Genomic DNA, 17,771 nt, shown 5'->3' on the forward strand with positions numbered 1-17,771 from the left:
CTGTAGACAGAGATTAAAACAACAGCACTTAAAAATATTCTGAAATCCTAATACCTTCATATACTCTACCATATTATTCACAGCTGTTCCAATAGACTGTCTAAAATCAAAGATTTAAAAAAAAATAGAATTAATGTTGCCTCAAAACAAAACCACTCTCCAGTGCTACTGCTGCCATTGGCTTTGAATAAATTTTTTGGTGATTGACTTAAAACCTATTACAGGTCTTGTTAATTGGCAAGAACAACAACTGAATGCAGCAGAATGCATAGCAAAAAACACAAAGTCTTTTACAAGATGTAGTACAAATTATGGTTGAAGAGTATTATCCATTTTAAAGAATAATTCAGTATGTTCCTGTTCCACTGCAAAAAGCTGGGTCACACTCATCATGAGCCTTAATAGACTTTTCAGCAGTTGTCAAAGCTACTCCAAGACATCATTTTTAGCCAGAGGCATTCAGCTATTCCTAGATGTTATTTAAATATACATGACTGGAGGGCTTTCTGTAAGACTGTCTGAAGTAATTTGTTTTGTGACTGCCCCCCCAACATATACCCTCACAATTGTTAACACACATAAAAGAATATTGGAAGTGTTATTCCTGACCATGTTCACATTTACAGTTAATGCTATAACAGTGAAGATTTTTTATGTTATAGTATTAGCTCAGCTAATGTGCTATTTCCAGCAATCTCCAGACAATTTTTAGTTCCACTGAAGTCCAGATTATTAAGAACCATCTAATAAAAGGATTCTCTTCTTTTTCTGGTTTAACAGCATTACATGACCATGCTATTCCATCACTTTATTTCACAACAAATTTTGGAAGGCAGTATTTGAACTAAATACACTGGAAAAAAACTGACCAAGGGTAGGGTTTTTTCCCTAGTAACTTAATTTTCATTTAAGCAAGAGTTACAATACTGAAGTCCTTCTAGAGTCTTCTCTCACCACTCATGAGAATTTTCAATATATTTTTCTTCAAAGCAGTTCCACAGTCTATGTTGTCCTTCCAATTCATTTGTTCATAAGCACTTTTGGAAGCAGCTCCGGTAAGATTTGAGAGACTAATCTTCAATCATGCTTCAATTACTCACAAGCGTAACATCTCTGCTGTATGTTCTTCAGATATATAGTTACATAAACTAGCTAAATCTTTTTGCTGAAATATTTAATCTATTCCACAGATTTAAAGTTAAAAGCTAAGGATTTCTGAAAAAACACAGGCTCTTGGATGGTGAATCCAAGAATCAATTGCTCATTTCCTTCTGTTAACCTTATATTTGCTGCCACCAAAGATGTACTAGTTTCAAGAAGGAATTAAAGAGTACATTCTGCCCAAATGGCTCATGAAAAATAATTTTCAAGGAAAATCTGTAGAGCAATGTGATGACTTTCATATAAACAAGACCTAAAGCATATCAGATCACAAATGCCAAAACAGAGGCTATATTTCATTCTGTAGGTGGCTATTGATACAATGGAGCTCAGAAGCTTGTTTAGAACCACTAGAGTATCACTCACTAGCACATAAATACCAGACCCCATCCCTTTATGCTAATATGTCTCAAGTAATAGTTATGGATTATCTTTGTGACTTACTGTAGTCGGATTAAAGCCAACTTAATTTGCTATTTAGTTCAAACCCAAACCCAACCCACTTTAGTGGAAAGCAACTTCTTCACAGTCAAAACGTTCTGCATTGCAGAAGTCACAGAATGAAGTAACCAAGACGTTATGCCCCAAAATTAACTTCAATTATACATACTGAACTAAAAATTGCTTTTGGTAAAACCTGATCTAGCAAATTTTCAGATTTCTAATTAATCTAATAGCTAACCAATAGCTAGTAGCTTTTAAAACCAATAGTTACAGATTATGTTGCTCGGTTTATGTGTGTTACAAAATTTAAGTTTTCTAACACATCAAACCAACACTGGAGAATTCACAAAGCTAACTCAACTCTTCAGAGACTCATATACAAATTCTTTTACTGATGTAACAATACAGTCTAGTATTCATAAATTTCAATGTAAATATTTTCTCACAAATATTATGAAAGCACTATCTACTAAGGTTGCTCCTTTCTAAGTGAAAGTGACGTAGGATGCCAATTTTTGGACTGATGAAATAATAATTGAGGAACATGCTCTCTCATATACTTATGCACACAGTTCTGTGTGAAACTTTTTTTTTTATAGTCACCTTACCCTGTAGATTGAACAAACATCCTAACAGCAGGAAAGATGTATACAATTACATCATTACAACAAATGTCCTATAGTTCTTCAGAGTGAAAAAGAGAATTAAATAGCATTAGGTACATCCTCAGACCACCAAGTGTCCCTAGCTCTGCCACTTTCCTACCAATTCCTGTTTGCATTACAAAATTAATAAATACCAGAACACACTTCTGGTGAAACTGCGTCATCCTCAAAGATACCCCAAAACTGCTGAAACTTCAGTTTTTCAACATCTGTCTGTATAAGAAAGGTGTTGAAAAACATCTAAATCACCAAATTTAGAAATTCATGACAGAAAAAATAATGCATTTTGGAGGGCACTAAAAATAGAGTACAGTTAGTTTCTCAGGAATATTTTGTAGTTTAAAAAAAAAAAATTTCCTATAGAGGTTTTTTTTAATCACAGCAGAAATCAGATATTATTCTGCAGCTTTGCACAAAAAGCTCAGTTCAACAAAGATACAAGATCTTCTTTGACATCTGAGTAGTTACATACCTCCATTTTTCATGTCCTTGAGTATTCCCCCCCGCCCCCCCAGTCAGAAATTCCACAAAAATGCAAGAAATAACCAAATGCAATATACAAGTCCTCTTGTTGTGAATAACTCCAACTAAAGGCTCCACAGAACATTTATTGAAGAGGAGGGGAAAGCCCCCAAGCTGTCCAAGTTTCCTTTTTATGTCACTCACCTTAGGTAACTCCCATTCTGATCGGGAACCATCAGCACTGTAGTAGTATGGTCTACCTTGTTCATCTGCGTGTTTTATCCACTGTAGAAAGAAATGTGATGATAGGAAATGTAATCAGAGTGACAGTCATAACATAGTAAATCTCTGATACTTGGGATTTAAAGTTAATTTTTAATAAAGTGCCATCCACTGCAGGCGTGTCTAGTGCACAACCTCCATTAACTAACCAAGGTAAATTAGCAATGAGAACACAGTTTTCAGCTTCCTGAATTGGGTTCACCAATACTTTCTCCTTCTGTAACTCCTCAGAAAATAGTCCTGCAATATCACATAAGAGATTGTGATAAACAGGTATTTTTGAAAATGGCATATCTCATTCTCATCAACATTATGGTGTTAGTTTAAGGTGGCACAATCTTTGTATCAGATCTGTGTAAGGGTTTTATACATAAAATTACAGAATTACAGGAAGCTCAACCAGCAACTGCTGATAATTGAAGAGATAATTGCTCTTGTTGAACAACTCCATTTTTAAAACATCAACAGGAACAAGATGCAGCTCCTAAATAAATCATGATGAAGAAAATATAAAACTATGACAACTGTGACGAGTTATGCAGAAAGGAAAGAATTGTAATGAGAAGTCTTCAAGAAGATCGCATAAAAATATGCACAGAAACACTCACAACAAGACTCCTGGGTCAAGCGGGTTTCACAAGGTTGCCTTCCAATAAACTGTTTGTGATGGGAAACACTGTTTTCCATCAATCCCAGAGCAGTTTTAAAAAAAAGGCTTGCATATTTGCCAAAACATAGGTATGCATTCTACAGATGTTTAGCAGAAATAGATTAAGCAGGATAAAACTCCATAAACGTATTAAAAAACTTCTTTCAAAAAAAGCTTGCATACATCAACAAGAGAAGAGGTGGTGCTGTAATATGGTAAAAAAACTACTGTTTCAATGAACACTTTTTGAAGTTTAAAAAAACCCAAACAAACAAAATGCAACTTTACTGAACAATTAGAATAATGGACTGCTTTACAAATATAAACAAATATTGCCATTTAACCTACATGGGAGAAATTTTTATTATGTGCCCAGAATCACAGTAAATTGTCCATAGCCATTAGATTAAAGTTATAATAGAACATAAATCTGCTGATACAGCTGTAGTTTAATTAAGAAGTTTGTCTACATTTGAAAGCAGTACTGAAAATCTCTAGTAAAATAAAGGATGAAACTGATAAAGCAGCGCTATTTTCAGTTTGAAACCATCCTAACTGGAAGGCCTATATAGACAAGAACAGCTCCTAAAAGAGAGTAAGAAAAACATTATCTTGGTATGAAGTTCATTCCTGAAGTGTAACCAAGAGGATGTTGGGGAGGGCAGGAATTAAAAAAATTATATGGGATATGTTCATTTAATATAATCTGATACTCAACTGGAAATAAGAAAACTTTTTGTGAATAATAAAGAACATACATAGGAAAAAGAAGTCAGTTCAGTTGCTCAAGTTTCATGCATATTTAAAAAACAAAAGGAGATACTGCTAAGTAAATGCTTTTCACTTGTAGAAAAGAAATCTGCATTTCTAACAGTGAATTAGTGGAAAAAGATTTAGAACGTGATGAGAAGAAGGAAAAAGTACCTTTTCATTAGTATAGTCATTGGTATATAAGGTTTGACCATGTTCATCCAACTCTTCTGACCAACCCTTTGGAGGAGAACCATACTGACTATCTGACTGGCTGTAACAAGAACTGTGGTCGTTTTCTTCTGATGAAAGATGCTACAAGTAGTCAGAAACATACAAAGCAGTTTTGAGAATGAAAGCGCTTTGAAATCTGAAAGATCAAAGATTATTTGACTAGAAAGAGAATAGTAATATATTCAGGGAGTTCACATTTTTATATCTTACATCAGAGAATAAGAGATGCATTTTTACAGTACAGAAATATTTGACAATTGCTAGGCAATTTAAAATACTTTCAGAGCAACTGGTTTGTATTGATATAATTTTTTTTTAAATTCTACTATACCAGATTTCAGCTACTCAAATTTAAACTCTGATTTTTTTGCCGATCTAAATTTTATTTCCACAAATTTACATTACTGAATTAAGAGAGTTAGCTTTAGTAATCTGCATCACCCCAAAAAACTTGGGAGACCTGCTACATTGGTTTTGTGGCAACATCCCAGCCTTCATACCTAATTCCCTTTCCTCCCTTCCCAAATAGTATGTGGGAACACAATAATCATTAAGGACAACTTGAAACTCCAGTTGTGCCTTTATTAGGTCCCAGCACTTTACTTGTGCAACACATCCTAAAATATTAGGAATTATCACTCCCTTCCAACTCTGATGCATGTGACAATGAGCAATACAAAAGCAAGGCTTTCTACCAAGGACAGCTAGCTGAGGTGTAAGATCATTTTCTGAAGGTAGAAGTGAATTACAATGTAAAGAACAAGTTTGACACGTAAAGTAGAAAAGAAGATCTTGCACACACACATCAAACAACTTCTGTTCCCTCATACACCTTGTTCATCTCCTTGCTACTGTATTGTAGTTATTATTCAAAGCATCCATTTTGTGTATCAAAAAAAAAAATCTCCCTGTATTCATCTCCCACATCAATATCTCTGGGCCAGTCTCCTGAGGAATTTGGTGCAAATTTCTTGTCACACTATCTTGGATCCTCAGCTAGTAGGAGGCGTAATACTTAAGAGGGCAGACATCCTGCTATTCAGAAATTATGACAGTTAAATACTGACGAATGTTCAATAACACAAGTACGAAGATTTTGAGGAAAACTATAAAGCAGGAGAAAGGCAGAATTTCAATTTTAAACTAGAAAAAAACCCTCTCCTGAAAAGCTTAAACCTTACCAAAAAAAATCCAGGTACCAGAATCTCACCAGTTTTTAAGTCAGTGTTTTTAGAGACTGTGTTTAGTGACATTTCCAAATGACTATTATATAGGTTTTTGGTGTTTCCTTTCTAAGTACCTTAACACTTGGGTGACACAAACTCCCTACGCTGACACGAGCCGGCTTACCAAGCACAGCAAAACCCATGGGAAATTTTCAGGTCATTAATAAAGTAACATGAAAAAATGTAAGTGTCCTCTGCAGCCTACAGAATGCAAGTATGTAAACTATGGATTAAACAATGCCACCTCTCTTGCACATGGGGTAACATGAAATTCTGAAGTGCCAATTTCTAACCACTGCCAGGAGTAGAAGTCTTCAGTCCCATTTTTACACTTGAAGAATTAAGACTGAGGAATTGAAGAGTGTGCTATTAGCCCCATTTGAACTACTGTTTTATAAGATAAATACATGTACACAGTATAGCTAAGTTTACATTATGTTTCAATGGTTAAATTTCAAGTGTATTGTCATAAGTTCAATCAAAGTAGTAGGCTTTGGGCATTTTTTATTATAACTATTAACAGGAATTATGATCTGTTTTGAATTGTGTTTGCCTCTTCCAAGCAACTCCTGCTACTGAGGAAGCACTGTACATGCATAAAACTAAGCAGAAGACTTAAAAATTAGAATTCTCCTAGAAAAATCATTGTTGTTCAGTAAGAATGACTGTTAATGTGTCTATCTGTAAGGCACCCATATAATCATAGTCTTGATGCTTCAAGGCTTAACTAATCTTGCGTACCATACAATGTACCATACTTTCCCAGAGGCCCTGTCAATAGGACTTCACTGCTTTCCCCCCACCCCATCCAAATAACTGCCCATAACCTACAACTGTTTTCTTTGTACCATATCTGTTACCAACTCCTTTGACAAATTAGCTAAAAATCTGCCCTTTAATTAACCAACAAAATTCCTAATCAAAGTTCTAAGACCAACTATAAGCTATTTCATGTTCTAATATATTACACATAAATTAGAATATATGATCATTCACAGTTCTCATTTTTATGTCATCTTGCCATTTTGCTACCTAATACAATACAAGCCCCTGAGGACAAATCAGGAGAGATACAACTAGCATTTAACCTTCCTGCATATGCTCTTTTATTACTAAATCTGAAGGGAACGAGCATAACTCAGACTACTGTGTAAAAGTCAACTTCATTATAATAAATTAAATCTGTTTTTACTAATTATTAAAACATATTTGCTCGAAGTCTTCATAATCACACAAAATTTAGGATGTCCAATGTTTTACTGCAGCTTAGGCTTGGATCTCAACCTTTACTCTAAGTATTTTCGTTTACTCAGAGGTCATAAATGAAAGGTGAACATGAACAGTGAAGCGTGAAGTCAACTTCTACATGCAGATCAGAAAGAAAGGTGAGGAGAAAGCAGCTTCCAAAAATAAACACATGACTGCTGGAAAGTGGATTGACATGACCTTGCAACATGTATCTCCCTAGACTCAAACTTTGACAACCCAGTCAGAAAGGACACAAATTACTTAAGGAACTTGCGCTACTGGAAATATAAACTTGTGTCTAGTTAAAAATGAAGCAAAACATGCATCATCCATTGGTCTTACAAAGACTGAAAACTTGATAGATATAACTGTCTGAAGGACAATCTGTGATACCTCGAGGGTCACAAATAAACAGAAATGAGCTGAATTAACTAAGGGCAATTTTTTTTTTCTTTTTTCTTTTTTTCTTCCCCTCCCCCCCCCCATCGAGCCTTCTGAACATGCAACCACATGCTGAAGTCACGGTACAGAGGTATGAGTAAGAGTCAGAGGGATCACTTGCAGATTGGGAGGTAGAAAGAATTATTGGAAGTCCTTCCACGAAAACAAGGAAGAACGACGACAACAGAAAATCAGTTACACTTACTACAAGGAGAGCTACTATTCAAAAAAGGAATCACCTTACCCAGACTAAAAACAGAGTCCTATCCAGCAAAAGGACAGCCAGTGAGAAATTAATAGCCCATTGTCAGACATACCAAAGACAGCCACAAACATTTTGCCAGTTTACCTATTTGCTGTCACTAGCCCGTGGCAAGAAAACTTGGTTGTTTAAATGCTTGCAGATGCCACAGCTGCTATGAAGGTCATTGCCAAAAGCAATGAAAGGGTCCCTTTTTCCTTTCTCTCCTGTTTCTGGTACTAATGTCCCAGAGGTAGACTTCTATGACAGGGCTTCCAGCAATCTAAAATATTTGATCAGTCCACAGTTAAATTTTAAAACCAAACAACGTAATAGCTCAGGAGGAAAACCACCTAAACTATACATATTTGAAAAAGATATATATAAGTAAAATATGTGGAAGATCTCTCGATAAATGTTTGCTTTTTCTTTCAGTCAGGAAACTGATTAACCTAAGTACTGTTGGAACATAAGAGCAGTATTTGAAGCATATTTAAACAGTAATATCCATCTCCCAACTATTCTTTTGCTTTATCTGAACCATCACCGTTCAGATAAACACACACCACTGGCTGGATCTCCCTAGAAACTGGCTGCACAGAATATATCTGCACCTCAAATATTATCCCAAACCATCTTTTATCATAAATAATTTCATGGTAAGCTTCAACTCTCTTGAGCAAGACCTGCAGCAAAGCTTTGCTAAAAGGTTTTGCAAAAGCAAAAGGTTTGCATAATGAAAAAAATACATTGATATATCTACAGAATATGTTTATAGGCTGAATGTAATCTAGCTAAAAGTTCCTACAGCCAATTGTCAAAAGCTGGGGTGGATTTCCTCCCCGCATCAGCATTTGCTACCCTTGGACCTAGACACTTGGCTAGGCAGAGCTTCTAGCACAGTAATTTTAACGTTCACATCTTGAGATCTCTCGTCTATCATTCACAGAATGAAGAAAAGGATTTTCTCAAAGTTAACACACTTCGATAACAAAACATTGCTCCTTTAAATGCCCTTTCTCCTAGTTTGTTCTACAGCTATCCAAGGTTCCACACAGAAATCACTGACAAGTATATAAATTCAAATCTCCTAAGCAAATTGTTAAATAAAATGCTGCAACAAGTTATCCAGATAAACTTGGTTTTTATATTCACCATGATTATTTTGCCTGTAAGAATCCATGGATTAAATAAAATTCGAGTGCAAACAGTCACAAATGTCCCTTTTTAAAAAAATAACATTTTAAAGCATCATAAGATAAATAGAATTATTAATAGTATGTATAAATCTAAGTACGTAAATAAAAATCCATATATTTTAATTTGATAGAAGCTTCAATTATGTCAGTTTTTTTTTATATGAGTGGAAGGTGCTGTAGAACTCCATTAAGTCTGGTTTTGACTCCAGAACTCTGGAGTTCTCTACATCCATCTTAATCTCTAGATCCACTTTAATTCCTCTCTACAAAAATATTTTCCCCTATAAGACATCTCATATTTTAATTTACTACCACAGCATTAACCAAGCAGTAGCAAACACCTGTATATCCCCTGCCTTTGTTTTACTGGGTATTTAACTGATGATGCTAAAAATAAGTAATTCCCCTTGCCTTTTTCAGCACATCCCCATATGTCCTGCTTCTAGAGGCACCGTCTTTGGGTCCTTTAACCTCCTTCTCCCTCAAAAATGTGCCAAATACACTGAGAAAGAGAACGCAGCCATGTCAGAGAAGTTATGATGGTCGTTGTCTTCTAACATCATTTATAGTCCTATTAATTTCAAAATAACTTAGTTTTCCTTCACAGGAAAATTTGCAATACCTGCTGAGGGACTGTAAGGCATTTTTACAACTTGTTACTCTTATGCACAGGTCATGTACACATTCTTGTGCACAAAAGCGACTGAAGAGCTAAATTGTTTACTACTTCATACAAGACACATGACCAAAAAGACAAATGAAGACACTCCTTGACACCTCAAAACTCGGCAATACCAAATTCCATAGTAAAACAACATTCATATGCATTACAATCTCATTGCTTGTGAGCTCAGAAGGAACTACCTCATGATCTGCATGGCTCTGGGGATCCCCTTTATTAATGCTTGCATCTCGGGCCCACCGCGGAGGTTTCCAGGTTCGTTCCTGTGATCCTCTGTTGTAGTAATAACAGCGTCCTGTCGTATCTTTATGGGTTTCCCATTCCCCATTTATTTGGACTGGAGCACTTGTAGGTAGTGGTGGAAGTGCAGACTGAGATATTTTCAGTTCTTGTAAATTAGCATAAACTGGTGAATCAGGCCTCCCTTGGCTTGGTGGAGTAGTTGGCTATTGAGAGAAGAAATGTATTGTTAAAGAGCAAACGAATTTTAGAATGCTCCCTTACAAATCAGAATATATTACAGCAGTAAAAAGAAACCAACAAACTCCCTTTTTTTGTTGTTGTTAAGTATAAAGGCACAAAGGACAGCCACAAGATGCTGGGGCATGAAAACATTAGATTGTTAACTATACGGTAAATATCACAAGCTGTATTTATTCAATACAGAAACAATTTCTCCAGATGACAGCTGACAATTATGTCTTACAGCGGATTTGAAATGCACTGGAATCATCATCAAAATTATATGCTTGCCTTGTTGAAAAACTTCAGCTTTACAGTTCAAGTATTGCTCAGGAACTGTACGTAATGCGATCTTGTTCAAGACAAAACACAGCATTTCCGAGGTGGCACTTGTTAGGCAAAGATGGTTCCCCAACCTTTCCCCCTTGCTGCTAATACAGATGATGGTGAATGTAAAGCAGCGGTTCTCTCAGCAAGATCTAAACAGACAGTTCAGCTGGAAAGACGAGCACAATGTTGTGACTAAGAAACTCTGGAAAACACCTGGATGGTTTACCTGTATGCCTTTCCAAACATAGGCTTATTCAAAAATATTTTAGGCAATATCATCAAGTGTTCTGATTACCACTCCCTATCCAGAAATTAACTGGATATTCTTATCCATCTAATTTTATTCATACACATGCACACAAGTAGAACAACAAATATCTACAAGAAAATAAAACACTAGTGACAATTTCTCATTAATAAATAATTTGCTAATACGAAGGCCAGCAGAAAGGATGGTTAAAAGTCCATGGCACTCACTGAAATGACAAGTACTTTCAAACAAGCCACCGAAGTGTTTAGGAGAGAAATACGCTTTCAGATGTTCACTTTTCAAAGTATAATACAAGTATATAAAACACACCACACAGGAATATAAGAGCATGTGTTTCCACAAGAGCTGTGATTGTGAAAACAGCTTGTTATTAAACCAAAGGGAATAGTTTTCTGGCACTGCCATCTCTGTATTTTAGGGCACATTATTTAGGCACGCTAAAGGAAGGAACAACATAATAAGGGAACCATCCCTTCCCCCTGCTTGGTTTTAATTCAGAGGCTTTGCTGGAGGCAAGGCCTTGTGCCTCTTGTTGCATTCTTCACAGGAAAAAACAACATAACTGCACTACATAAAAGATCTTTTACAATGTACTTTTAATCATAAAAATCATAAGTTGCTAATCTAGGCCACATCTAATCATAAATTATCAGGGTTTGCTCAGGCAAGACAGTCTATCGTACCACACTATCAGATATAAACTGCACCGTAGCTAGAACCAAATACGGGCAATATCCACAACCAAAAGGGGAAACAGCTAGAGAGGAACTTCATGAGATTAAAGCAGGCTCGGACTTGTTTTGCGCGCCTTTAAAAGAGAAAACATAGCTTACTAGCTATTGCAAGTACAGTATGTTTAAGGCAAACCACAAGCAGGGGAAAAAAAAAAAAAGCACTGACAAAATCAGAGAGCCAAAACCAATTAGTATCCTCCTGTAACCAATTCAAAGGGAAAAAAGTCTCTTACAAACTTGATGAACAGTGACAGACTATTTTTATACTATCCAAGTCTTCCCCCACTTTTTTGGGGGGTAGAACGGCTGCCGTTGGTAGAGTCGCTCTTGAGAGCGCTAGCAGCGTGAAGGACACTGCTGCGAACGAAGCATCACCCCGCTGTCTTCAGGGACGAACCTCGCCTCGCCGGGGCGCTGGGAGAGCAAACCTCGATCAACGCCCAGGCGCTGCCCAAAGCCTCTCCGAGGCCGCCTCATTCAAGAGCGCGGTTTCTGCGTTCGTTTCCCAACCAGCCTGCAGGGCTGCGTTGCCCACGTCAACCGTCCTGTCACCGAACCACCGGCCTTGTCGTTCGTGGACCCGCACCGGGGAACGCGCAAACCTTCCGGTTCTTCCTCTATTTCAAGGAAGTGGCAAAAGCGGCACCACCAAGCGCCCTGGCTGCAGGCCGGTGGCTTGCGCAACGCTCGCATCCTCCTAAAACTGCTCTTCCACATAAGAGAGTATGGCTTTACTGCCTGGCCTGCATTTGCCAGCTGCTTTTTTGTTGATTTAATCAAGACAATGAAGTGCCATTTTTAAAAGAACAGTTCTGTGTATGAACAAAAGCATTTTCCAACTAGAAAGCCTACGACACAGTATGCTTGATACAGGTTTTACAACATTTTCTCAAGCAACACAGAACGTTGCTCAGAGGTTTCGCACTGAGGCTTTCAAAGGCCCCGGTATTATAACCAGCACAACTCTAAACGAGACTGCAGGACACGGATGTGCTAAGCCAACACTGGAAGCTCATGGCCAACATACTGCCACATAACTCAGGCAGCATACCAGGTAAGTTTAAAACAGTAACACGATATGAAAGTGTAATGAGGGGTTTTCTTCTGAATGCTCAGCACTTCCAAACGCAAAATACCAATTTCTGGTTTTCAAGGGGAAGCCAGAACTTTTGTCCTGAACAAACAAGACAGCTAACTGACCTGCCAACCAAGCCTCCAGCTACTTTCATTCCCTGTTGCTCTGACTTTTGAAAAAAAAATTTTTTTTTTTTCCCAGGGAGAATTGCAAGACTTTTGAAAGGCACCTGTAAGTTATTACTTTCAGCAAAGCATAAAAAAATGCAAAGCTATCAATCTAACTACAACACACAGCTTTGCTCATAAGTATGTCTTTGAGGGATACAACTTTCTTATCAGGAACCATTTTAAATAACCACATAGCACACAATAATACTTCCTCATACCTCGAGCCACGCAACAAGGTATGTTGTATCTGCAGCAACGCTCAGTTCAACAGCACCCAACCTCATCAAGGCAAATTGTGTAAAGAATTTCTCAGTTATTGATGAGAAGAGCAGCTTTTAGAAAGCTCAGAATTTCCTGAAATTAACTTCAGTCTACTTTCTACATCAGTGTTGGCAGGACAGTCAATCCTCTCCCCCCACCAAACTTGGGAAGGAGAGTCCTGCAGAGGCAGGTCCCGCTAGGTGTCCCTGTAGAGCTCCCAGGCCCTGCACCACCTTGCACTTTCATTTCAGATGATCGTTTTGAGTTCAAGCCTCTGTTCTGCAAAATCCTTTAATAGTTTCAAGTCAAAACCCGTATTAATTTATCGATATTCCTTTCATTTACCAAACCCATTACTTACTACCAATGTATAAAACCAAATAGATAAAGCATTACCTAGGTCAAAATAGTTTCTGACCACTTCCGTGGCTGTTTTCCCCAAACTAGGCATGCACGATTAAGGGAAACTTCAACGTAGGCTAAACACTATACAGCTCTGTATGTACATGAAGACTCAGCCAGAACTTCACTCCTTGAGCTTCATTTTTGCATTAATGAGCTCTGAATGCTTATAAATGTGGAATTAGATCTACCAAGACTCCTTGTCTTTTCACTATCAGAATTACAAGAACATGTCCTTCAACATGCCCAAGCACGCACACACAAAATGCCTTATATTCAAAAACATTTCAGCAATCATTTGCTGTTTGATATGGATTTCCATCTTTTTCATGTTGCTTTCTTCTACTAAGAACAGTGAAGGAATCTTGCTACAAAAATGATAAAAATTAGAAAGCAGGAACACTTCTGTGATGCTACAACTTGGAATTAAAATTGTACAGCCCATTAACCACTACAACTTTATGAATATAAGGACCTCTCCTTGAGCTCGGTAATGCTCTGTATTTTAATACTTCAAAAATCTGCCACAATTAAGTTCAGTCTCCCAGAAATGTCTGCAAGCAGTAAAACCTTGCAAATTGATAAGGAAGAGAGTTTCACGCAGGCAGGACAAAGTTTCCAGGATCAACACAAAACATTCTTCAAATACAGACTGTACACACAGCTTTTTTCAGAACATAGTTTTTATACTGACACAGTAGGGAGCTGGTACGTGCCTTTAAATAAAACAACCTGTTAATCATTCATGAATGAACAGTCAACACTTTCAACAAAGGCCGCAGATACACTATCAGGCCTCCGAACCCTTAACTCTGTGCAATGAGAAGCAAACTTACTATACTATATACTATACTATACACAAGGTACTCTTCATTACCAAAACGCGTATCAGCTTCTTGGAGGACACCTTAAATTTTAATGTTACCTTACACAAATGGCCTTTTTCAGATGGCAATATTTGTTTAAGCTTTTTTGTTTTTTGAAAGTTTGCTTTAATTTTGAAAAAAGGTTCAGTGCACTCAAACAGGGTAAGACTGCAGTTCTGGGCGAAACAAGGACTACAGATCTCTCCCCTATCCACCATCTAAAAATGCTTTTGGTTTATTTTCATGCAATGTGAACATACTGCATTGAAGATGACAGCAATTAAAAAGACAGAAAACAAAGTTTCCTTGAAAGTGGCAATTACCTTTTTCTTTGTACAGCACTCAAATCCAAGACAAAAACTTCTAGAACATAACAACTGATTAAAGAACAACTGCAAATGCTAGCCTGCTAAACATGACCATCACATGTGATTCTCCCTCCTTTACAAATAAATTGCTTTAGTTGTCGTGCCTGTTTGCAGCTCTTCTTACTGTTATGAACTTGAAATTAAAAGCTTCCATTTCAGTAGCAGCATTCAGATGGTCAAAACTAGCTGCTAAAAAGGAAAAAAAAAAGGGGGGGGGGAGCAGCAAGTCTCATTTTAATACTCTTTATGAGGTTACAAGCAACAGATAGTCCATACTCATGCAAAATAACAGCATTACACTGAAGGAGGACGAGGGAACACCAGCTCTTTGCAGCAGCAAGCCAAAGAAAGGAGAACAGGCACATCCCACAGCATCCCGAGACAGGGAACGAAGCATCCCAGTTCCCTGAACAACCGAGCTTCTTGCCAAGGAATTGCCACTGTCCTTTTAGGAAGGCCTGGGATTTCAATACCAGCTTTATTCAACAGGAATAATATAAAAGAAATCTCAAAAACTCTACAGTTTCATTCTCACAAAGTGACAGCTTCAACTGGAATAATTAGCTCATCTCCTCCTTCCTCTCTCTGCTCTTGGCTTAAGTTTTTACAAACATGTTCTGGACCCTACTTTCTAACACATTCAGGCACATTTAAAATTTACTGTTAATGCTCAAAAATCCACAAGGGAGATAGTTCAGCAAGTCCACTACTACCTCAGAGGTGAAGACAGCAAACTATTTAACAAGCCAAATTGAAATGGCAACCCAAAATTTTTTTTAATGCATTAACCTTCTCTGACCTTAACTGGATAATTCACTCTAAGTCTAAGGAGCATATAAAAAGATGAATGTAAATATTATAATCCTGTTAGCAGTTGACTATAAGTTTCGGACAAGCTATAATAGTCCAAATATTATTTAACTGCATTGAAGTTCTCACGTTCAGTTGATTTGCCATTAGAAAGTGATAAGAAAAAATAAATTACATTGCAAAGCATTGCAGAATTAAAATTATCCTGTACAAATCATTCAAATATATTTGCCCAGTAAAGGCCATTCAACAGCTAAATGTTTAAAATGTCCAATTTAAAAATTAAGCAGATACTCTCAAGGAAGTTTAGTTGGTTTTTTTTTAACATGGCTAGCCAATAGTTTTTGATCAGATTGAAAACAGTAAAATTAAGCATCTGATTTACTTTTGCTAGTTCTATCTATTGGTCAATTTTGCATTTTACTTACACTGAATTACAGGCTGAGCTATTACTTTCTTCTATTTCTGGAGACATTTACATACAATTCATTTTAATATAAATACTTCTATTAATATGTTGTTTCATGAAGCTAGATTATGAAACAAAGAGTCTTGGTACCTAGGACATAGTGTTCTGCCAGAATACACTTGTGTTATTTGAGCCATTTAAGTTCCCTTCTGCTTTAGCCCTCCCGTAACATCTAAAAGAAGTTCCCAAAAATATAAATCTTTATCTGGAGGTACTGCAATGACTTATCAATTAAAGAAAAATAAAATCTAGATGTGTAGCAAAAAGCCTCTAAAACAAAATACATTCCCATTTCTCAGTAACGCAAAATAAGTGACTTAAATCATATTCATACTCATTAAGACAATGATTCATTAAATTGTACTGCAAAAATCCTGCAGCACAGAAAGCCAAGAGGTGGCTGCTTCTGACACATCCACAAGCACTTACGAACGGAAGAGGAAAGCGGCCGCAGCAGGAGGGCTCTCTGGAACACCGTGGCCTGCTCCAGAGGCGAGCGGCTGGCGGTGTCTCTGAGTACTAGAGACAACACTCCCAGATCATCCCTCATAAGCGACTGATCAAAGGAAACTGAAGGAAAACTTCCCCCCCGCCCATACACTCTATAGATTTCGCATTCACATTTCTACAGAGCTTATGACCATCTCAGTGAGCAAAACTACTACATATAACTTAGGAAGTTTATCGCAATAAACAAAAATACATAACTGATCGAAGGATTGCAACTGTGATGTCAAATATTTTAAAAAACTGAAATAAGATCTTACAATGACATGCTTTGTAAAACATGCACAAAGATGACAGTGTTTACCATACTTGTACTTCACCACTTGCACAATCTAGCTTCTCCCTTCCATAAAAAAGCTTTTGTCCAAGGATATAGACAAAGCTGTTTTTCCTATAGCAGGAAATTTAAATACCATACGAAACACTACTTCATACATGCTTACACAAAAAGCTTATCCCAATTAGGAAGGAGTGGACAAATTTATCATGTTGAAAAGTCAGCCTTCAGTCTTTTTTTTTTTTTTTATTCTGGCCACTTCACCATATAAAACACTATTCATTTCAACACACATAATGTAACCTATTATATCTGTAATGTATTTCAGATATTTCAGAAATCATGAACAACCCAGACATGCCATGCAGCAGTAGACTTACACGTGTATTTTTCCTCCCACTTTCATGAAAGTGCTATCAAGTTGGTTCTGTAGTAAGGATGTTTCAACAATACTAGCAGAAACACCAAATTCATTCTGCATTTTATTTAACTGCTGTCAATTCTTGACCTCTGGGGAACCTGCAGTACATGTCTGAATGCAGATTTGTGAAGAATAAAGCTGTTGGGAAGAATTTGTGATGTTCCTCAAGGGTTATTTTTTATAAAAACAAAGCACACTAAGAAAACACCAGAAAAACCTAACATCCTTTCTCCAGTGGAAAACTGTCCTGTAACATGCCAACAGCTACTGCTTTTTGTAAGGGCAGTATCACAAATTCTTCAGTTGTTTTAGAAGTATTACAGCAGAATAACCAATACAGCAGAATAATCTCTTAAAGTTTCAGGGGTACTGGAGAGTCCTCACTTAACAAGCCATTTACTGTTTTAGCTGATTTAATGTATAGCTGCACACCTCATTTGCCTCCGAGAGGTCAAAGTAATTTCTAAAACAGATTATTAATATCTTCATAGAATACTTCTATGTTGTCACCACTACAATACCATAACATGTCTAAAAAATTAACTCCTATGAAATATAATTGTGGGGCTGGAATGGTGTTATTTGAACGCATAATAGCTTAAAGGTCAAGAAAAAGTTTCCAGCAGTTTAAGTCACTTCAGACCAAATGGCAAATTTTTTTCTA

The 17,771-nt window shown here is 36.9% G+C and overlaps 1 protein-coding gene across 6 annotated transcripts in view; it reads right to left on the reverse strand.

The window, feature by feature from the left end:
- The window catches only part of ARHGAP12 (Rho GTPase activating protein 12), a 70,418-nt gene that overhangs the window by 31,432 nt on the left and 21,215 nt on the right, over positions 1–17,771 (reverse strand). For 3 of the 6 annotated variants that reach the window (XM_010294279.1, XM_010294278.1, XM_010294277.1), the window contains exons 2-4: positions 9,867–10,130; positions 4,588–4,728; positions 2,937–3,017 (exon numbers count right to left, since the gene is read on the reverse strand). In XM_010294279.1, the coding sequence (XP_010292581.1) occupies positions 2,937–3,017; positions 4,588–4,728; positions 9,867–10,130 (486 nt within the window). The remainder of the gene's footprint in view (positions 1–2,936; positions 3,018–4,587; positions 4,729–9,866; positions 10,131–17,771) is intronic. The other 3 variants (XM_010294282.1, XM_010294281.1, XM_010294280.1) reach the window with 1 other exon arrangement.

This window comes from Phaethon lepturus, unplaced genomic scaffold, assembly GCF_000687285.1.
Source record: "Phaethon lepturus isolate BGI_N335 unplaced genomic scaffold, ASM68728v1 scaffold889, whole genome shotgun sequence".
Classification (NCBI taxonomy): domain Eukaryota; kingdom Metazoa; phylum Chordata; class Aves; order Phaethontiformes; family Phaethontidae; genus Phaethon; species Phaethon lepturus.